At 54.9% G+C, this 19,963-nt stretch overlaps 8 protein-coding genes across 8 annotated transcripts; 5 read left to right on the forward strand and 3 right to left on the reverse strand.

The window, feature by feature from the left end:
* The first annotated feature begins 33 nt into the window (after nucleotides 1-33).
* BDY24DRAFT_392615 (uncharacterized protein) lies at nucleotides 34-1,401 on the forward strand. The gene is made up of 5 exons (XM_076640942.1): nucleotides 34-166; nucleotides 264-384; nucleotides 499-513; nucleotides 653-921; nucleotides 1,013-1,401. The coding sequence occupies exons 1-5, from the start codon at nucleotides 131-133 to the stop codon at nucleotides 1,256-1,258; spliced, it is 687 nt and encodes a 228-aa protein (XP_076495511.1). The 5' UTR covers nucleotides 34-130; the 3' UTR covers nucleotides 1,259-1,401.
* Nucleotides 1,402-2,581: 1,180 nt separating this feature from the next.
* Nucleotides 2,582-6,108, forward strand: BDY24DRAFT_392626 (fungal specific transcription factor domain-containing protein). Its single transcript, XM_076640943.1, has 9 exons — nucleotides 2,582-3,478; nucleotides 3,586-3,941; nucleotides 4,031-4,063; nucleotides 4,149-4,262; nucleotides 4,338-4,480; nucleotides 4,561-4,969; nucleotides 5,042-5,302; nucleotides 5,424-5,615; nucleotides 5,736-6,108. Exons 1-9 carry the CDS (start codon nucleotides 2,671-2,673, stop codon nucleotides 5,766-5,768), a joined length of 2,349 nt encoding a protein of 782 aa, XP_076495512.1. The 5' UTR covers nucleotides 2,582-2,670; the 3' UTR covers nucleotides 5,769-6,108.
* Nucleotides 6,109-6,191: 83 nt separating this feature from the next.
* Nucleotides 6,192-7,314, forward strand: BDY24DRAFT_103582 (uncharacterized protein). The gene has a single exon (XM_076635802.1). The coding sequence runs from the start codon at nucleotides 6,404-6,406 to the stop codon at nucleotides 7,277-7,279; it is 876 nt and encodes a 291-aa protein (XP_076495513.1). The 5' UTR covers nucleotides 6,192-6,403; the 3' UTR covers nucleotides 7,280-7,314.
* Nucleotides 7,315-8,983: 1,669 nt separating this feature from the next.
* BDY24DRAFT_392631 (uncharacterized protein) lies at nucleotides 8,984-9,757 on the forward strand. Its single transcript, XM_076640944.1, has one exon. The coding sequence runs from the start codon at nucleotides 9,058-9,060 to the stop codon at nucleotides 9,730-9,732; it is 675 nt and encodes a 224-aa protein (XP_076495514.1). The 5' UTR covers nucleotides 8,984-9,057; the 3' UTR covers nucleotides 9,733-9,757.
* Nucleotides 9,758-10,349: 592 nt separating this feature from the next.
* RUB1 (NEDD8 family protein RUB1) lies at nucleotides 10,350-11,256 on the reverse strand (the record flags this gene model as incomplete). The annotated part of the gene is made up of 6 exons (XM_076643550.1): nucleotides 10,350-10,370; nucleotides 10,537-10,603; nucleotides 10,858-10,940; nucleotides 11,010-11,039; nucleotides 11,121-11,138; nucleotides 11,239-11,256. The coding sequence occupies 6 exons, from the start codon at nucleotides 11,254-11,256 to the stop codon at nucleotides 10,350-10,352; spliced, it is 237 nt and encodes a 78-aa protein (XP_076495515.1).
* Nucleotides 11,257-11,503: 247 nt separating this feature from the next.
* On the reverse strand, nucleotides 11,504-14,318 carry BDY24DRAFT_341792 (WD40 repeat domain-containing protein; the record flags this gene model as incomplete). Its single annotated transcript, XM_076637457.1, has 9 exons — nucleotides 11,504-12,298; nucleotides 12,389-12,639; nucleotides 12,731-12,895; nucleotides 13,003-13,127; nucleotides 13,234-13,320; nucleotides 13,418-13,480; nucleotides 13,560-13,654; nucleotides 13,735-13,887; nucleotides 13,980-14,318. 9 exons carry the CDS (start codon nucleotides 14,316-14,318, stop codon nucleotides 11,504-11,506), a joined length of 2,073 nt encoding a protein of 690 aa, XP_076495516.1.
* A 402-nt stretch (nucleotides 14,319-14,720) lies between these two features.
* On the forward strand, nucleotides 14,721-17,162 carry BDY24DRAFT_392640 (cyclin-dependent kinase). The gene is made up of 9 exons (XM_076640945.1): nucleotides 14,721-15,001; nucleotides 15,110-15,332; nucleotides 15,430-15,534; nucleotides 15,621-15,927; nucleotides 16,046-16,195; nucleotides 16,293-16,353; nucleotides 16,458-16,634; nucleotides 16,731-16,771; nucleotides 16,856-17,162. The coding sequence occupies exons 1-9, from the start codon at nucleotides 14,928-14,930 to the stop codon at nucleotides 17,047-17,049; spliced, it is 1,332 nt and encodes a 443-aa protein (XP_076495517.1). The 5' UTR covers nucleotides 14,721-14,927; the 3' UTR covers nucleotides 17,050-17,162.
* A 397-nt stretch (nucleotides 17,163-17,559) lies between these two features.
* BDY24DRAFT_392646 (uncharacterized protein) lies at nucleotides 17,560-18,672 on the reverse strand. The gene is made up of 3 exons (XM_076640946.1): nucleotides 18,400-18,672; nucleotides 18,315-18,335; nucleotides 17,560-18,219 (listed from the first exon to the last, which is right to left on the reverse strand). The coding sequence occupies exons 1-3, from the start codon at nucleotides 18,655-18,657 to the stop codon at nucleotides 17,650-17,652; spliced, it is 849 nt and encodes a 282-aa protein (XP_076495518.1). The 5' UTR covers nucleotides 18,658-18,672; the 3' UTR covers nucleotides 17,560-17,649.
* Nucleotides 18,673-19,963: the final 1,291 nt, after the last annotated feature.

Raw genomic sequence — 19,963 nt, forward strand, 5'->3', positions numbered from 1 at the left:
AGAGATGGGCTGAGCTCGGAGACCCCTTCTCGACGGAACAGAAAGCTCGTCTTCCGCTTTTTTTTCTTCTTCTTCTTCTCCGGATCTCTCAAACCACCATCTCCCTCCCACTACTGCTCCTCTCTCCAAGATGGCTTCCTTCACCAAGACCATGCTCGAGCGATACGTGAGTGCTGTCGTCTCTATCTCTGCTCGGAAGCAGTCGTCCTCTGTCCGAGCTCACCATCACCATCTCTCCTCCTCCCTCCGTTCTTTTGATGTAGGACGACGAAGTCACAGCGGCTACTACCTCTCCCTTCTTGACAGCTGCTGGAAAGCACGAGCTCTCGAAGGAGATCCTGAGCGAGTATCTTACGCAGGATAAGATCTATGCTTTCGTTGGATGTGAGCAAACTCTTCCGAACGAGAGCGGGAAGAGGAGAGCAAGCGAGGTCTCGCTCGAGCTGACCTTTCTCTCTTTGGCCGTTTCGCCTGCCTCGCTCGTTCTATAAACTCAAGACCCCAAGTTCATCGGTTGAGCATTCAACTCTCTCTATCCTCTATCCACCTACCGAGTCTTGCCCTCCCCAGTCCAGCCATCCATCCCGAGATCTAATCTCTCTGCCCTCCTCTCCCTCTCCCTCTCCCTCTCCCCATCTTCTCTGCTTTCCAGCCAACCTAATCTCCCACCTCCCTCTCCTCACTCCAACGGCCAGCACTCCCTCCCTCCTCAAACTATTTTCTTTCGCTCTCACCAACGTAGCTCGAGAAACGTCCTTCTTCGCCGATACGGCGGACAACTTCGGGTTGACTCTCTCGCAACCTCCTCAGTCAGGAGCCGTCTTTGGGATCTTGAACTCGACCACGAAGGCTTATGTGGATTTCTTGACGGGGACGGAGGATCTGGAGGAAGGCTTGGTGCTTCTTTGGGGGATGGAACAAGTGAGTGCGAGCGTTTGGACGCGTCGCGCGCGTTTTCTCTCGAACCCTGATCTTTTACTCTTGCCTTCCCTCTTCCCTTCTTCTTTTGCAGCTCTATCTCAAAGCCTGGCAGCATGCTAAATCGCAAACGCCCACTTCTACCACCTCGGACACCTCGGACGCGTTGAAGCTGTTGATCGACAACTGGACCTGCGAGGAGTTCGAGATCTTTGTTCAGGACTGTGTCGGTGCGGTGGAAGGGCTGGAGTTGGTTGAAGGGAGCGAGAGGTGGAAGAGGTGTGAGGAGGTTTGGAAGTACGTGCTTTGGTTGGAGGTGAGGTTTTGGCCTTCGGTTTAGTCTAGAGGAGGAGAGATGGAGGGAGGGAGGAAGGATACGTTCGCGTCGAGGAGAAAGAAAGGAAGGAAGGTCGGCAAATCGTTGTACAAATTTGATCAGCTTTTTAAGATTTCCTTCATTTTCGATGCTGCTTTCGAGTAGAACAGCGGAAGGATCGAAAAAGAAAGTCTTCCTCTCTTCCCTCTGCCTGATTTCAACCCTTTTCCCCTTCGCTCCCTGACAACCTCCACTTCCCCTCAAGCGCTCACCTCTCCTCTCCTCCTTCCGAATTCCCAACCCTGAAGGATGCCAGTCGCGTCCACTCGAAACGACGGAGAAGAGAAACCTACGTTCAAATGTGGAGAATGTGGGAAGCTGTATAGCAGGTAAGTGTCTCCTTCGTTTCTCGAAGAGTCTCGTCTCGTCAAGTCAAAGGAGGAAAAGGAAGGGAGCTAGCAAAGACTCGAGAGAGCTGACCTCTCCTTCGTCCGGTTGGCTTTCTATTTCAGGTCCGAGTACTTGAGGCGACATGAGAGGAAACGTGAGTAGACCGCTCTATACGTAGACTTGATGGGAGAAGGGATAGAGAAGAGAGGGAGAGAGTGTCGAATGAGAGAAGGGGAAGGGAGAGAGAGAAGCTCATCATCCCCCTTGTCCCTTCCCTTCTCTCCTTCCAGACCAGGACTCGAAACCGTTCCCTTGTACGGAATGTACGAAGTCGTTCGCTAGAAGGTAAGCCTCTATTTCTCGCCACGTTCCTCATCGTTCTCATCCAGAAGAAGTCGCAGAGGAAGAGAGACATGACGGGGCTCTCACGGCTACTTCCTTCCCTTTCCTTCGCCTACTGTCTTATCTCTGTCAAGCTGACTCTCTTCGCTCTCTTCCTCTCTTGCTTTCTCAGTGACGTTCTTCTTCGACATCGACGGAAATGTCATCCCGATGCTCCAGAGTCGTCCTCTGCCGCCGGTCCCTCTCGCACCACCGCCGCGAGCAGCTCTCGACAATCTCCTCCCGACGTTCTGGATCCCTCCAGCAGCAACTCGCCAGTCACAGTCCCCTCAGCTTCAACGTCCTATCAAGACCCATCTTTCGCCAACTTCGGAGATGCCAGCTCATCAGCAGCAGGACCCTCGAGGACGAACGGAGCGAGTTCATCGAGAGACGCTCGTCGAGACGCTGCCGCTCCCTACACTTCTCAACCTCACCTCAACGTCCCTACACCATCCAATCGATCCTCAGCCTCGTCGAATCAGCAGTATCCGGATCAGACTCAGTTCCAGGTTGATCCCAACCTCAACCTCTTCGAGCAATTCGCTTTCCAGCAGCAACAGCAGCAGCAGCAGCGAATCGGGTCGAGCTCGTCGCCAGCAGGATCCCCTTCTTCCTCCTTCCTCCCTCCCTCTCAACAACCTCTACTACAACCCAACCTCTCCATGAATGGAACAGCCTACTACCCTCCCACAGAAGGTGCCGATCCCCTCTCCCTCCTCGCCCTCTCCGTCCCAAACTACCTTCAGCAGCAGTCCACCCCACAGCCCCAACTCTCCCAATACCCTTACCCTCAGCAGCAGCAGCAAAACGACTCCCAAGCAGCAGCATCCTACCTCTTCGCTCAACATGGTCAACCTCAAACCTCCACCAACTACTTCCCTTCCCCAGGCGATCCCTCCTCCTCCTCAGCCGTCCCTTCCAACATGACCTCAGCAACCCAACTCACCCTCTCTCCGACGATGCACAATCAAAACCCAGCCTTCCTCGCTCCCGAACGAGCAGTCCACAGCGAATGGTACCCCATGTTCTCCCCTTCCATCCTCAGTCCACTCGGTCTCTCCTCCTCGTCCCAACCTCTCCTCAACGGAACTCCTTCCTCCTCCTCCAACCTCAACAACGTGTCTTCCAACGGAGACGTCTCCTACTTCCCTTCGAAACCGTGGGCCCCAAGTCCAGGATCGTTCTTCGACTCGCTCACGACGGGTCTGTCTCCTCATCCGGAAGCCGAGTTCTTGTTCGATGGGATGTCGGATATGGACGCGGAGGGCTCAGTGGAGGAGCTGGAGGGAGAGGCAGTGGTGGAACCGGATGCGGAGAAGCAGAACAGGGATAACACGCTCGCTGCTGAGAAGGTGGTGTTGGGAGCGGAGTGGTCGAATCGGTTCACGAAGAGCGGGTTGGAGAATTATGCGGTGAAGGAGTCGGATCCGTACTTCATCAGCGGAGATCGATTCTTGGGTTGCTACTCTGGTGAGTCTTCTCTCGTCCTCTTTCCTTCGCTTCTTTTTCGTCTCGTACTTCGTTCGAACTCTCGAGCTGACCCTGTTCCCTCCATTCGTCTTCCTTCCCTCACTCAGTCGAGCACTGGCAAATCCCTCCCATCAGCACCCTCACCAAAATCGCTCGTCGAACCCTCACTCAACTCGCTCCTCACCTCCCTATGATCCACGTCCCCACCTTCGTTCTCAAGGAAGCTCCTGGCTGCCTAGCTTTCTCGATGTGTACCGTCGGAGGACCTCGTCGAGGTGGAGGAAGGTGGGATGTCGACCGGGGCGATCCGTCGACGGAGTTGGGAGGAGTCAGAGAGGAGAACGACGTAGTGAAGAGGAGACCGGTGCAGAATGCGTTGTTCGAGGCGGAGAGTTCGGAAGAGGATGGGTGGGATGGGATCAAGAGTGTGGTGAAGAGGGAGAAGACGGATATGTTGATCAAGGTGAGTGTTTCGAGTCGATTCCAAGGACGCGACGAACGAGCGTCGAACCCTCACTGACTCTTTTCGTTCCTCTTTCGTTCGTCTGTCAGTCCTTTACTCGTTCACGCGGAGTTCTCTTCACTGTTCGTCCAAACTTACATCTCTCGAACTCGTCTCCTCAGCCGCTGACCTCGAGCCTTCCTTCCTCTCCGATCCCCGATCCTCCAGGAGTACAACGTCGGTCTCCTTCAAGCCCTCATCCTCTACAACGCCCCAGCTTTCCTCTCCGACTCCCAAGGTCAACGAATGTCGGCTCAGCTTGGTCTCGGAACCATCGTTAACGTTCGTCCTCTCCCTTCGTCTCCCTCGAGCCTTGCAAAGCGTCGAGCTGATCTCCCTCTTCGTTTCGATTTCTAGATCGCCCGTCAAGTCGGAATCTTCGATCCCACGAACGGCCACGTCGCTCCTGACTCGGATAGCAGCAAGTCCGGCTTCACTTGCGAGGAGAGGACCCTGCCTGCCATCTGGAAAAGATGGGCCAGATGGGAGGGGATTCGAAGGTTCGTCGCCGTTGTCGCGTCACTCGTCTTTCCGTCTTCCCTTTCCTGATCGTCTCTTCCTTCTCGTTCGCCTCTTTCAGAACCGCCTACATCGTCTTCCTCCTCGACACCGTCGCCTGCCTCGAATCCTCCACCGCTCTCCACATCGCCTCCTCCGAACTGTCCTCCTTCCCTCTCCCCGCCTCGGAATCCATCTGGGAAGCTCCCACCGCCGAAGCTTGGTCGTCCATCGTCACCGCTACAGGTCACTCGTACTCCCTCGGAGACATCGTCACCAAACTTACGACTCTCCTCGCAACCGGAGAGAGTGATTGCCTCGCCGGAGGGAGAACTCTGCTAGGGCCTTTCGGGTGGTTGGTGACGATCGTCGTGCTTGTCAGGGAAGTGTTGGACTTTGGGGAAGGGAAGATTAGGGATCCGAATATGAGGTGGATGGCTGGAGTTCCGCAGGAGAGGGTCGGAGAAGAGTTGCAGACGGCTTTGATGCGGGTGAGCTTTTCGTTCTCTCTTCTCTCGACGCGTCCTTCGAGAACTGACTCGCCGTTCTTCCCCTCTTCCCAGTGGCGACGAGGATGGGACTACGACGATCAATGCCGACGAGTCGATCCTCCCTCGGTGTACTCTGGCGAGGACGTCGATTGCTGCTTCATCACTCCCGCGAGCAACTCGAACGGATCCACCACCGGCTCGACCTCCTCCCCTGAGACAACTTCGACTCCTTCGAGCGGAACCACTGGGACGGGAAGTGGGACCTCGTCGGATAAGGAGAAGGACAACAGAGGTCGTCAACCTTACTCGGATGAGATCTTCTGTCGAGAAGCTGTGAGTTTCTCGTTTTCCGCTCTCTCTTCTTTCTTTCTTTCTTTTCTTGCCCTCCCTCCTTTCTAAATCTGACTCTCGACCCTCCCTCCCTCTCTCATCTCTTCCTCTCTCAATCCCACAGCTTCCCTTCTGGTGGTTCGCCAAAATCCTCCTCGACACCATCCTCCCTCCCGCTTCCTCCCAATCCTCCGTCCCAGCTCCGTTCGGAAACGGTCAGCCTGCCGTCCCAGCTGGAGGGTTCAAGGCTGGAGTGAACCAGTTCAAGGAGAAGGGGATTGTCTACAGGGATGTGCTGAATAGTGCGAGGACTTTTGTGAGTTTGGAACGACGAGACAAACGGGTTGAGGGTTGGGAGGAGTGGAGGGGAGGGAGTTTCGGACGCGTGCTGACTTACCTTTTTTTTTCTTTCGCTGCTGTTGTGGGTGTGTATTAGAGTCGAGCTGGAGAAGGGAGGTTCTTCGGTTGAACGAACGAAGCTGCAGCTCGTGGAAGAGGGAGTCGAGTCAGTCGTCGAGACGCGTCGTTCCCCTTTTGTCCTTTTTGCTTCGAGCCTCTCTGTTCTTTTAGCCCATTCTCTTCTCTCAGTTCCTGTAACCATCTATACGATTCTCCATCTCCCATCTCTTTTTACTCTCGGCTTGACTTACTTCCTCTTTTGTAGTTCGTACGATGAACGCTAGATGCTTTTGTTCGAAGAGAGGAGGGAACGAACGCGTCCTCGCCGTTCGTTTTTCGCATGTAGTAGAGAACCCGCATCCTCAGAGACGTGAAGTTCCCATCTAAATCTCTCGAAGACACGAAACACTCAAAAAAAAACATAATAGAAGGAATCGACGACCTTGATCGGCCTCCTCCCGACGTCCTCGCTTGAGTCGTTCCCTCCCAACCAAGACTCACCTCTCCCTCCCGCCGCGCCCTCCTTCCCTCTCGCCTCAATCACCCTCCCCTCTATGGACGACCCCTGGTCCTCCTCACCCTGGGGACCTTCCTCCGACCCTCCTCCTCCTGCTCCTGCTCCTGCTCCTTCTACCACCGCCAACGATCTTCCAACCTGGTCGACGTCGACGTCAACTCGCAAAGCTCAAACTGACGACGACGAAGATGGCTGGGGATCGAGCGGAGGATGGAACGAAGGAGGAGGAGGAGGGAATCTGGATGGAGGATGGGGAGATAGTGTTGATTCGCAGGTTGGGGTGGATCCGGTGGTGCTGGAGGAGGAGGAGGAAGACGAGGCGAAAGGGGAGGAGGAAGGAGAGCGAGCTGAGGACGAGGAGGAGGCGGAGGAAGAACCTCCTACGATCAAGTTGGAAGACGAAGAAGAGGAGGAAGTCTCGCTGGAATCATCGCCATCGTCTTTACCGAGTTCTCCAGCAGCGACGAGTTCAACGGTCGAGGAGTCGCATCTCCCTTCCTTCCCTCCCGAGGACGACGATCAAGATGATGGCTTCAGCTCGATCCCTACCGTCAGTCTCCTCCTTCCCACACTTCCATAAATCCTACCAAAGGCCGAGAAACGCTGACCTTGCGTATCTACGATTCTTTTCCCAGACGTCCTTCTCCCCACCTTCTCGTTCCAACTCCCAATCCAACGACGACCTTCCTTCCTCCTCCTCCTTCGCCGACGAACCCTCCTTCTCGTCGACAGCTCGATCTCCCTTTCCTTCCTCGCCTTCTTTCGATGCTGATGGCTTCGGAGGATTCTCTTCTCCTCAGATGATGGACGATATCGGCGGAGACGAGGAGGATCCCTGGGGGAGGGACGTTGAGCTTGATCCGACAGGAGGAGGAGGAGGAGGATGGTCAGCTGGAGGAGACGAGGACGATGGAGAGGATTGGGGAGAGCCGAAGGTTCTTGCAGGTGCTGCTGGAGAGGATCAAGCAGCTGGAGTTGGTACAGGGAAGGTCGATGAGTGGGAGGAGGCTAGTAGACTGGCTGCGAAGAGGCAGGCGAGAGCTGTGAGTTCGATTGATTGTTGAGCTTCACTTCCATTCACGTCCCTTCGATTCTGAGGGCTGACTCGAGGCTTCCTCCTCTTCCGATGGCAGCCTCAACACGTCCTCAACGATCTCTCGAGACGGTGGGAGGGTCTGTCGACGTCGTTGTTCCCTGATCCCGAGCCTTCAACTCCAGCGGTCGAGGGAGAAACTCCTCCAGCGACGACATCGACGAACGAGCTCGACAGGCATCTTTCAAAGACTCTTCTCGAGATGTGAGTCAGAATCTCCACCATCCACAAGTTTCTGGGCTAGTTCTGACCCCCCTTTTTTTTTGCGGTTCTACAGCACCGAACCCTCTCTCTCCGTCCTCCTCCTCCCTTCGACCCAACTGCTCGCGTCCTCTCAGCCACCCTTCAAACTCACCACCACCTCCCGTCGCTTTCAAGACGCCCTCACTCGAACAACCCATCTCTCTTCTTCCTCCATCCTCTCTTCTACCACCCGTCGTCGTCCCATCGGTCTCTCGAGCCCGGATCCTCCAAGGGAGGAGGCCAGCGGTTCGGACTGGTGGGGAATCGAGAGGTCGATGCTCGGAGAACCAGAAGGAGAGGTCGCCAAGGAACAGCCTGCAGAGCCGAAGAGGTCTTTCTGGACGAGGAAGAAGAATGCACCTTCGATTTCGAACATCGCGTCGGTTGCGGGGACGAAGGTTGGATCTGGATCTGGACCTGGATCGACCGTCGAGGCGGCGAGAGCTACCGGCTCGCCGACGATTCCTTCACCTGCAGCACCTACAACCGTCTCATCACCCATCGGTACCTCCTCTCCCACTGCCTCTATCCATTCAGCTCGACCGTCCCTCGAGAAACCCGTCTCCAACCCTCCGTCGCGTCCAATCACTCCTCGTCCCTCGACCGACGTCCCTCCTCCTCCTTCTTCTGCTGCCCCCACCGCTACCGACGCTCCCGTAGCTCCCTCAGCAGTCTCTCGATTCCTCGGTCGATGGTCTCGCAAACCAGCAGCTCGTGCAACGTCGGTCATGAACGCGGATGGAAGTCCGAAGGAGTTGGAACTCTCCGGAGGGGACTTTGATTTCCTGGAGGAGGTTCAAGGATCGTCGTCGTCGTCGAAGCCGGGAGGGGGGGACCTGATGGGAGATGACGATGGAGGATTGGAAGGGTTTGAAGGGTTGGACGGATTCCTCGGGATGGGAACGAAGGGGAAGGAGATGTACGAGACTCCTCTGCCGAAGAAACTCGAACCGCCTCCGTCGAGGAACGCGTCGAGATCTCCTTCGATTGCTTCACCACCACCACCAGCTCCTCCTCCAGCGGCGTTCAGCGAACTGGATTTCCTAGATTTCGGAGGATCCTCTTCGTCGACTCCGCCAGTCTCGAAACCGGCAACCTCCTCCTCGAACGGCGCGTCCTTCGACATGTGGGACGACTTCCTGGCCTCTCCTCCTCCTCCTCCGGCCTCGACGTCCCGTTCGTCCACTCCCATTCTTCCTACCACCGTTCCACGACTCTCGAGTCCCATCCCTCCACCAGCACCAGCTCCTCTTCCTCACGTTCGGTTCTCGACGGGACCGTCTTTCGGAGCAACTCCCATCCAACCTCTCCTTCCTCCTCCGGTTCGACCAAGCTCGACGAGTCCCCTCTCCAACCCATCTCGAACTCCATCTTTCTCCTTCCCACCACCACCACAATCTACAACCCCAAAACCAACCACGCCAGCTCCTCCTCCTCCTCCTCCTCCTCCTCCCGTCGCGTCCTCCTCCTCAACGATGTTCGACGACGACGACGACGACGACGACGATGGGTTCGGAGACTTTGGTTCCGCTCCTCCTCCTTCCGGATCTACAAACAACAACAACAACACTCACTCGTCGGCATTTGACTTCCCATCTTCATCCATCTCCTCCTCCTTCTCAGCCTTCGATCTACCTCCCTCCTCCTCCTCGTCGGCGTTCAACCCTCCCGCGCGTCCTCCCTCCCTCTTCGCCTCTCCACCCCTACCAGCACCAGCACCACCACCGCCTTCCCTCCCTCATCACCTCCAAACCTCCAACCTCCGCTCCAACTCCTCAGCACAACATGACTCCCCTCCCTCCCAACCTCCAACGCCACCGACCAAATCCCCTCGGCACGCTTCCACCGCCTCCTCCTCCTCCTCCTCTTTCGCTCGCTCAGCAGCAGCAGCACCTCCACCACCACCACCTCCACCCGTTCCCAAACTCAACCTCCTCCTCCCCTCTTCCTCACCCAAACCTTCCGGTCGAGGACTCGAATCCCTCGTTCAAACAGCCGTCGAGCAACAAGGCAAACGCTGGCCTAATAGTGGTGGACGACCCCTCAGTCCTGGGATCCCAACGCTGCAGGGTCCGCCGCCGCCGGGATCGGTGTCGGTGTCGGGGTCGGGATCGGTGTCGAACGGGAGTGGATGGTCTGGGATGGATTTCAGGGGAGGTGAGAAGGGTGGTGGAGCGGTGAACGCGGGAGGAGGAGGAGGAGGAGGAGGGAAGGGAGGAGGAGGGTTGAGTTTGGCGGATTTGAGCTTTTTCGATTCGCTTTGATAGGATAGGGCTAGGGCTAGGGCTAGGTTTATCTTAGGTAGGACGTTACGATAGGTAGTAGTTTTTGCTGATTGGGTTTGGGGTCGACAGGGAAAGGAAAGGAAAGGAAAGGAAAGCGGGGGAAACAAGAAAAAAAAAACGACGCGTTTGGTTCAGTTCTTCGTGGGGTCTGAGTTGATCTATGAAAAAAGAGGCCGTGGGCGTCGCGTCGCGTCGAGTGAGGGACGGAGCTGAAGGAAAAAAGAGAAGAGAAGTCGTCGAGCTCGAGAGTGGTTGTCGCACCCGCTCGCGCCGACGGGACGCGTCGAGATGCGATCCAAAGAACAACTCTCCCTCTTGCTATCTCGCACACCTCCTCAAACAGCCAGAACTTGCAAGTAAGAAAAAAAATGTTCATCAGTTCAGTCGTAACGTAAAAAACGAGCCCCCACCTCCTTCCTCGCTCCTCCTTTCCTCCCGCTTCATTCAGCCCTCGTCTCCACTCCTTCCTGGCACCCATCTATATGCTCCCTCTTCCAGGAAACAGAAGAGCGTTTATTGGGATCCACCTCGGAGCTGTTTATCGAAAAACGAGGTGTCGAGGAGGAGGATGAGAAGAGGGGTGAAGGGAGGGAAGGAGAAGAGAAGGTCAGCTCGAACGTCTCCTTCCTTCGCTCGCTCGTTCAGGGAGCGACCGAGATTCGAAAAGGCCGTCAAGCATTGGAAGAGATGGGATACGCACAGCAAGGACCAAATGAATCACGTTCCCTGAGGAGATACCGTAGGATTTGATGGTGTTGGTGTCGACCCTTTGGTTTGAAAGGAGACGTCGAAACGAAGGGAAGGGAGGTCAGCTTGGTTCGTGTTCCTTCCCTTGAAAGCCTCGAGCACTCTTTCTTTCTAGCTCGACCTCCAATCCGCGTTAAAGATTCCATCCTCTGTCTTCTGTGAATCCTTCTTCGTTTCTGAAACGAAGGGATCTGAAGCTCGAGCTCCATCCTCCACGGCTCGACGTTCTCTTCTCCCTTCCTCCCTTCTTCTTCTTTCCCGTCTATTTACTCACATAGCCTTCCCGGAGTAAATCAACCTCTGCTGAGTAGGTGGAATCCCTTCCTTCTCCTCCATCTTCTGCTTGACATCCAGAATCTGTTTGGGAACGAATCCAACGGGTCAGCTTGGACGTTTCGTTTCAACTCTCCGCTCCTTCCCACTGACCTGATCGTCCTCGTCGACGTCGAGCTCAATCTAGCCGAAATAAATCAAACGGGACCTGAAAGTCAGCGAAATATATTAAGACAGAGAGTATAGAAAAGACGAGGGGCACACCTCCTTTCCAGTGAGGGTCTGCAAAGGAGGCGAAGGAGAGGAAGGAGATGGTTGATCAGGATCTGCTTGCTCTTTCCAAAGGGTAGAAAGTTCGAGAGGGAAGGGATGCGAGCGGTACCTTGACTTTGAGAAGCATGCTTGAAGGGTAGAGGTGAGGTGAAAAGGGGGGGGTTGGGAGGTTTCAGGTTGGTGGGAGGTGGAAGGGAGGAGTCGAGCTGACCTCGAGAGAGAGAAGGTGGAGGGCGCTCTGGTCTTCGTTTTGCCTCCGAAGGATGGGCTTTAGACGAAAAAAAATAACTTTCCCTTCTTAAATGAAGGTGGGAGGTACAGAAAATGAAGTACATAATCGATACGAGATGAACCAAAAACTTCAACGAGATCGATCAATCCCCCGTCCTAGGCTTCTTGTTCTTCTGCTGCTGAGTCCTACTCCCACTCCCTCCTCCGTCCTCCTCCCCACCACCAATCTCATCCTCGATGTTCCTGAAGATCTTGGGTTGGTCGGCCCACGCTCCGGCCCAGACGGGGTTGAGAGCCGCGTCCGAGGCGTATTTGAGGAGGGCTTCTCGGGGCTGGAAAGGAGAGGAGGGAGGGAGGTCAGCGACGAGTAGGAAGAGAAGAGGGAGAAAAGAGGAGGGGTGATGGATGGACGAACATCTTCTCCCATGGTGTTGTCCTTGATGACGGCTCGGAGGAGATGTTGTTGAGCACCTGAGGGGAAAAGAAAAGAGAGGGAGGGTCAGTTTCGTCATTTCTTTAGGTCGTCGCGTCGTTCCTCGTCTCGTCTCGTTCGTCCTTCCTCCGTCCCTCCCTTCCTTCCAACTCTCCCACGACCTCCAAACAACCTCTAGAAACAAAACACCACACTCACTAGCTCCAACCCTTCCACCACTTCCAACCCCATTCACCGGCACCGTCGGTTTCATCGTCTTGACCGCATCGTTCCTATCCTTCTCCCTCCTCCTCTTCCCGCCCGCCACGCCCACCCTCTCCGCATCCTTGAACATCGGCAACGCATGGGGCGTCATGATGATCGGAGCGATGTTGGTATCCCTGATCTGATCGATGTTTCTCGGAGCGGTTCGACCCATTTTGGCGAGAGGGAGGAGAGCTCCGTGAGAGGAGACGTAGGGGTTGTAGAGGACTGAGACGAGACCTGTCGAGGAGGTGGTGACGATCTGGAGGGTTGGGACACGAAGAGGAGGAAGACGTCAGTGAGAAGGGGGAAAGTGAAACGAAGAGGAGGAGGGAAACGAGAAAAAACGAACCTGGTTGATCCTCGAATGCCACGCGACTCGAATCACACTTCCCTCTCCCACATCAACTCTCCTCTCAACTTCGAGTCCTTCCTTCGCAAGAACAATCATCTCCCCAGTCTTCTTTTCCCCTCCAGGTCGTTTCCCAACTCCAGTGAGGATGTGACGGTCGTCGGGAGAGAAGATAACGTTCGTTTCGGGGTAGAGGTTGGGGAGGTTGGAAGCGGTGAAGAGGGGAGTTTTGAAGGATCGCATGTCCCAAACTAAATACCGAAACGTTAGAAGGGGTATCAGTAATGCAAAAATCGACTCGGGAGGAGTGAGAGAGAGAAGAGAGAGAGAGAGGGAACTGACGTTTAACGGTGTCGTCTCCACCACGCGTCAAGACCGTTCGACCATCGATGGAGAAGCAGACGCTCGAAGTCTCGGCTCCTTTGGTGTGAGCAGTCTCGTTCGACATGCTGGGTCGAGCAAAGTTTCCGGAGGTCGACCAGATGTGGAAGGTTCCGTCGAGACCAGCTGGAGAGAGGGACGGACGCGTCGAGAAAGAAGCGAAGGGCAAAAAGTCAGCCCGACTTGGAAGCGAGAACTTCGTGAGACGGTCGAAGACATTAATCAAGACTCACCAGCTCCAATAGTTTTCCCGTCAGGTGAGTAAGCACAAGCTGTGACCTTGGTTCGAGTTCCTCGATCCTTCGACTTGACCGAGATGACGACCTTTTGCTTTCGAAGGTTCTCGACGTCCCAGATCCTGCAAGAACAAACAGAGAAGTCAAGGATCAGCTTGACGATCTAGAAAGAGAAAAAGGGCCGAAAGGAACGAGACGCGTTGAATGAAGGCAGAGGGAAAGACGAACCTGACGGTGCTGTCGTTCGAAGCAGTCACGAACTCAGCAGTGTTCTTGGGGTTCCAGCCTCCGGAAGTGAGTTCTGCGACGTGACCACTGCATCGAAAAGGAGAAAGAAAGGAGGGTCAGCAAAGCATTTCGAGCGAGGAGGCGAAGAGGGAGAGCGGAAGAGGAGAGGAACGAAAGAACGAACGCGGTGTGCTTCATATCTCGGATGTAAGGATCTCCCTTCATGTACTTTGTTCCACGTCCATCTCTGCACGAGCGAAGAAAGTAAAGTCAGCCTCACTTCATATCACTGGCTCAACCGAAGGAAGAAACGCAAAGAGACTCACCTCGGCTCTCCCTCACGATCGTAAACCTGAGCCTGAGTCGTTCCACTGATGACCAGCAGCTTCTCTCCATTGGGGGAATACTCGAGGTTATGAATCTGTAAATCAATTAACGTAGATCGTCAGTTTCAGCTCCGATTTCGAGCGACGAGAAGGGGAAACGAAACGATGGACGAACATGATAACTCCCCGTCGGCTCCCACGAAGCAAACGGCTTGTAGCCTCCCTCTCCAGCAGTCATTCCTCCGAAATCGTACATCTTGATATCGTAGTCGTGCGATCCAGTAGCCACTCGAGCTCCGGATGGGTCGAGAGCGAGGGCGGAGACGGGCTGAGAGCACAAGTCGAAGAAGGGAGGTCGGTCAGTCAGGTCGTGAAATCTCGCAGAAATGAGCTGTACAAAGGGAGAGAAACGCGACTAACCTTCGAGTGATCTTTCCAAGTGATCTCGTGAGTGGAAGGAAGGAAATCTTGCTCGTCCTCGTCGTCCTCGAAGTCTGAGTCGGTGTCCTCTTCAGGCGCGGTGGTGGTGGGAGGAGGAGGAGCGGAGGAGGTTGAAGAGGAAGCTTCGGGTTGAGCTGGGAGAGTGGAAGTTGAAGCTGAAGGGGATGGTTTAGAGTCCTCTACGGGCTTGGATGAGGAGGCTGAGGAAGGAGGAGGAGGAGCTGGGGCGGAAGGCTGAAGAGAGGACGGCAAGGGGGGAGGGAGGAGGAAGGGAGGGAAGGAAGGGTCAGCTTCGTTCGACTTGATCTCTGCAGCCATCCACCTTTCCGAGCTGCTGCGAACACAAATCCAAACATCCAGCCTCTATACATATCCAGGTGTCTCTCGGTCTATCGAGAGACCCAGGGCTCGGAGGAGAAGCTCGACAGAAAGAAACGAAGCTCAAGCTGATCCCAACGAAGGGAAACCGAACTCACTCCTACAGCTCTCTTCGTCTTATCGAGCTTCTCCGTGGTAACAGCAGTCTTCTTGACGGGAGCCTTCTTCCCGAATCCAGCGAATCCCATCATGGCAGCGAAATCGTCGTCCATCGTGGCAGCGAAGGAGAGTTGAGAGAGGTGGGAGGAGAGGTGGTTGAGGTCGAGACCGAGGTGCTTCCTTCTGTCTTGGTGGACTGGAAAAGTTGTTGCTTGGAGTTCGATGCGCTCAAGTGATAAGGAAGGATAAGAGGGGAGAGAAAGGGCTAGAGGTTTGCGGATCCGGAGGTTGTTGGCGTTGGAGGAGAGAAGGAGCAAGAGGCGAAAGCTCGAGTTGACCTCAACCATCACGACCTTCTTCTCTCCTCTTTCTCGAACTTGATGGGCACTTGAGGCTCTCTTCTTCAGCCCTTTCTTCGACATTATACCCCCACCACCAACAACATCTAGAATGGCGAGAGAACCATCCCCTATGCGAGCCTACCGAGCTTCCATGGACGAGAGGAGGAGGAACGTCCTCGACAGGTGAGTGAGCTCGACTCTTTCCCTTCCCTTCCTCCTCCTTCCCTCCCTTCTCCTTCTGCTTTCACACTTACTTCTTCACTGACATTTCTACTCTCCGTGTGCTCTCAGCTACTTCATCATGGGTTTCATCTCCTCTGGAACGTACGGACGAGTCTACAAGGCTCGTCTGAAACCTTCAACGGCCACCTTTGATCCCACTCGACCGACTCGTCCTGGAGATCTCGAAGGACGGGAAGGAGAACTCTACGCTATCAAGAAGTTCAAGCCCGACAAGGAAGGAGAGGTGGTTACTTACACGGGGATCAGTCAGAGTGCTATCAGGGAGATTGCGGTGAGTCTCGTAGAAGGAGGAGAGGGAGGAAGGAGGCCGAGCTGAGCTGACCGTTTTCTCCGTTCGTTTCGACTTGAACCTCGATTTGGAACCCCAGATCAACCGAGAACTACATCACATCAACGTTGTGGCTCTGAGAGAGGTTATCCTCGAGGAAAAGAGCATCTTTATGGTCTTTGGATACGCAGAACACGACTTCCTCGTGCGTCCGTCTCCCTCCCTCGTCGCTCCCGCTCCCTTCTTTCTCCAAGCTCATAACCTCCTCATCTTCCTCTCTTCCTCGTCCAGCAAATCATCCACCACCACTCCCAAACCCTCCGCTCCCCTATCCCAGCCTCAACTCTCAAATCCCTCCTCCATCAACTCATCAACGGCGTCCTCTACCTCCACACGCACCACATCCTCCATCGAGATCTCAAACCAGCAAACATCCTCGTCACCTCGTCTGGAGTCGTCAAGATTGGAGATCTAGGTCTCGCGAGAGTCAGTAGGGATCCGCTGCAGCCTTTGTGGCAAGGAGACAAGGTGGTGGTGACGATTTGGTATCGAAGTCCGGAGTTGTTGCTCGGAGGGAGGCATTATACTGGAGCTGTTGGTGAGTTGGGATTATATACGAAGGTATCGAGTAGAGTTCACGGAGGAGTAGAGAAAGCTGATCGTTTCTCTTCTTCGTCGTCGTCTTCCTCGTCGCTCTCTCCCTCCCTCTCGCAAAGACATGTGGGCCGTCGGCTGCATCTACGCTGAACTCCTCACTCTTCGACCCATCTTCAAAGGAGAAGAAGCCAAGATCGACAACAAGAAGAACTTGCCTTTCCAGAAGGATCAGATGACCAAGATCGTCGAGGTTTTGGGAAGCATCGACAGTTCGTCCTCGTCCTCGTCGCGTCCTTTCCTTTCCTTTCCTTCCTCGCCGACCTGACTTTCCCTCCAACTCTTTCCCCCCTATTTCCCACTATTCAGAAGAGAAATGGCCAGCCCTTCTCCAATACCCCGAAGCTCCCCATCTCTCTCGCATGGAACGGTTCGTCTCCTTCCTTCCTTCCTCCTCCCCTCCGACGCGTTCCGTTCTCTCCTTTCGCTCATCCCCTTCTCCCTCCTTCTCCCTTCCCCGGCCTCCCAATCCAGTCATTACCCAACCCTCCCCTCCTGGTACAAGAACAAATCTCCTCCGTCCTGCTCCTCCCCGAACGGGTACCACCTCCTCTCCGCCCTGTTCGAGTTCGACCCCGAGAAACGGATCACAGCGAGGGAGGCTCTCGCGTGCGCTTGGTTTACGGAGGATAGTCCTAGGCCGAGTTTGAAGTGAGTTCACACGAGCCGTTCGTTTCGATAGTTCGAGACCGCTGACGATCTCGTTTGCTTTTCGAAAACTAATAACAAAAACCAAAAAAAAAACAGCGCGTTCATCAACACCCCCCTTTCCTACCCCGATCGAAGAGGTTCGTCCCCTCTTCCCTCCCACCTTTTTCCCTTTTGCCTCCCTCTGCATCACCCTAACCTCCTGCCTTCTTCTTTCGAAACAGTCACCAACGACGACGCCGGCGATCCCAAGATGGGTTCCTCGCAAGCCGCCCCTCCTTCGTTCCCGATGGTTCCTGGCTCGGCTGGAGCAGGAGGAAGAGGTTCGGGGGCAGGCGGTGGAACGGGTGGGGGAGGAGGGGGGATGGTAGGGAGAGCGGTGGAAGGGAGTGCGAGGAAGAGGGGGAGGGTTGGTTGATGGGAAGGAGGGAGGGTTGCTTTTTTAGAGTTTCGACGAGTTTTAGACGTACCATGTTGTAGTTCTTACGAGTCCCTTTTGTATCCCTTGCTATCGATGCTGAGTACTGAACATTGGCGACTACTCGAACTGGAGAAACGAGCAGCGGAAAGAGTTGAGCGAGAAGAAGAAAAAACGGAGGCGTCGAGGTTCTCGTTCGTTCGTTTCGTTCCTTTTCCCCTTCGCTCTCACTCTCACGGGGACCTAAATCCTGATTCTCGTTCTCCTTTCGTCGTCTATCGAAACCCTGGGATTCCTCTTCGAGCTCTCTCTCGCGCGCGTGTGTGCCAAAAACCGTTCCTACTCTTTTCTTTCAAAACCGCGACGCGTTCTCCCCTTCCCTTCCCGCTGTGACGCTGCGAATCCAAAGCGAGAGGGTTCTCCCGCTTTAAGAGAGTGCAGAGAAGTCAATAATGCGACAGGGGTGTCTGTCGAGCAAGAGTTGGATTTTCTAAGTCGTCTCAGCGAGGAGCGGGAGACGCGCCGGGTCGTCGGGTCCTGCTTTCCTTTTCTCGTCGAGCTCGTATCTAGAGAGATTGCGAGATGAGCATTTCATCTGATTCACCTCCTCCTTCCCCTCCTAGCTTCCAGAGGGATCCCAGCTCCCCAAGGGTTCTCGATCTCCTCTTCTACCAGAGGAGGAGGAGCGTCGACGTCGACGTTCGATTGAGGTTCGATGAGCTCCTTCTTCTTCATCTCCTCCTCCTCCTTCACGACCTCCTCGGTCTTCACCTCCTCCTCCTCTACCACGCCCTTCTTCTCCAACTTCTCCCTCTCCTGCTCCTCCTTGACCCTCTCCGCTTCCTTCTTCTCCCTCTTCCTGCTTTCCCTCTTCCTCCTCTCCTTCTCCTTCTTCTGCACAACCGCCCACATCGTCCTCTCCTCCCTCTCGCCCAACAACCCAAACAACGCAACCCTCTTCTCCTTCTGCACCTCTTTTCTAACAACTTTTTCTTCAGGGGTTAAGGATTCCCATTCGGATTGGGATTTGAACGGGACGAGCGAGTCGAAGAGGGATTGTTGATGAGAGAGGAACGCTTGTCGGCAGGCGAGGTGGAGCGAGCGGGAGGAGGGCGTTAACGAGGAGAATTCGATCGAGGTGAGAGGTGGAGGGAGGTGGGTGTGCCAGTGCTGGGAAAAGAAAGAGAGATTTGAGGGTGAGTGGGTGAGTGAGCAAGAAGAAACGATAAGGAGAAGGGAGGGAAGGAGTAAAGGAGAGAGCTCACCGAATCCGTTGGCTCGTAGTTCTACATCAACCAACAAGGATCAGCAAAAACTTACTAGAACAAAACTCGTTGGACCAAAACTCACCAAAACAATCTTCTTCTTCTTCAACTCCCGTTCCCTCTGCTCCCTCTCCCTTCGCTCAAACTTCTTCGCAGACCGCCATCCTTCAGGCCGTTCAATCCGCTCCCGAGCTTCCTTTGCGGCCGCACTCTCAGCTCCTAGACCGTCTCGAGGGGAGGCGGTGGAGGAGGCCCAGGAAGTGGAGGTGGGAGGAGAGAGGGAGAAGGAACGGAGGGAAGGGATTCGGAGGGAACGGAGCAGGAGGGAGGGGGAGAGGGACATTTGGGTTGGGAGGGAAGGAGGGAAGGAAGAAAGGTGTGAGCTTCGACGAGATTTTGGGAATTTCTGAGGAAGGGGAGGGTTAGTAACTCGAAGAGGGTTTGAGGAAAATCTGCGGGTGAGTTGGGAAGAAAGATGGATCCGAAAATTAATCTCTTTGAGCGTCAGCAAAAAATTCTTGATGAACCGCCTTCGTGCGATTCTTCGTCGTTCGTCTCGTTCGACGACTCGCTCTTCTGGCTGCTGTGAAAACCTCGTTTCGAAGGAGAGGGGAAAGGGGAAGAAAGAGGTAAACCCAAAAATCGGATCTATCTCAGAGCTCAAGCGAAGGAAAAACAAAGGGGAAACCGAGGAACGAGAGAAAGCGTCAACGCGTCTCGGTCCTTCGTTGCTCCCTCCTCTTCCTCCCTTCCCTTGCTCAGAAGAAGCGTAAAAGAAACAATCATAATCCTCAAAAAAACGAACAAGAAACCCGGCTTCGTTTGCATCTCAACCGAGAATCTACACGACGACGCGCTCAACTCTTAATTCCCTTGCTCAAACCCTCCCCAACTCCATCCTAGCCCTCCAACTCCTTCCCTCCTCCTCCCTCCATCCTGATCCCAACCACTATCTACTTGCGCTGCAGGGAGGAGAGAAAATAAATTCAGCGGAGGAGTAGAAGGAGACGCACTCCTCCATCGAGCAACCGAGGTCCGGGTTGCTGAGGTTCGCACAATTCTGGAAACGACGACGAGACGCACTGAGGAACCGAGGAGACACAGCTCTGAAATCCGAAAGCACAGACATCCCCTACACGCCGACGATATGTCCGAGCTCGGCTCACCCTACGTTGAAACGAAACAAAGGCGGTCGCGGCAGAACAGAGACGAGACGCGTCGAAACGCAAACGGGGACTCCGACTCACCTCCTCGTAGATCCCCGGTTCCTTCCTTCCTGGGTGTTCCCAGGCTGCTTGTAGATCTCAAGGGACTTCTTGTAGCCGTTTTAAGTGTTCGAAAGGGCTGAGAGGGGAAGAAGAGCGACGCAGTGGTGGTTGAGAGATCGAAACGCTCGAGTTGTCGCCTTTTTCGTGCTAGGATTCAGCGGAAGTCTGGAGGCAGTACGAGCTGGCAACTTGAAGAGCCATCCAAACTCGCGGAGAGTCCCCCTGAGCGATGGGAGGAGGGCTACCGGAGGAGGAGGAGAGAGCCCGAAGCGACGTCTCTTGTTCATCGAGCATGAGCGTGAACGGAGGTTGAGGCTGAAGGAGAAGGCTGTTCGGAGGGGCGACTGGAAGAGTAGAGCTGCACACGAGCAGTCCGTCCCT

The sequence above is a fragment of the Mrakia frigida genome (genome assembly GCF_051309035.1).
Source record: "Mrakia frigida strain ATCC 22029 unplaced genomic scaffold BDY24scaffold_20, whole genome shotgun sequence".
NCBI lineage: Eukaryota > Fungi > Basidiomycota > Tremellomycetes > Cystofilobasidiales > Mrakiaceae > Mrakia > Mrakia frigida.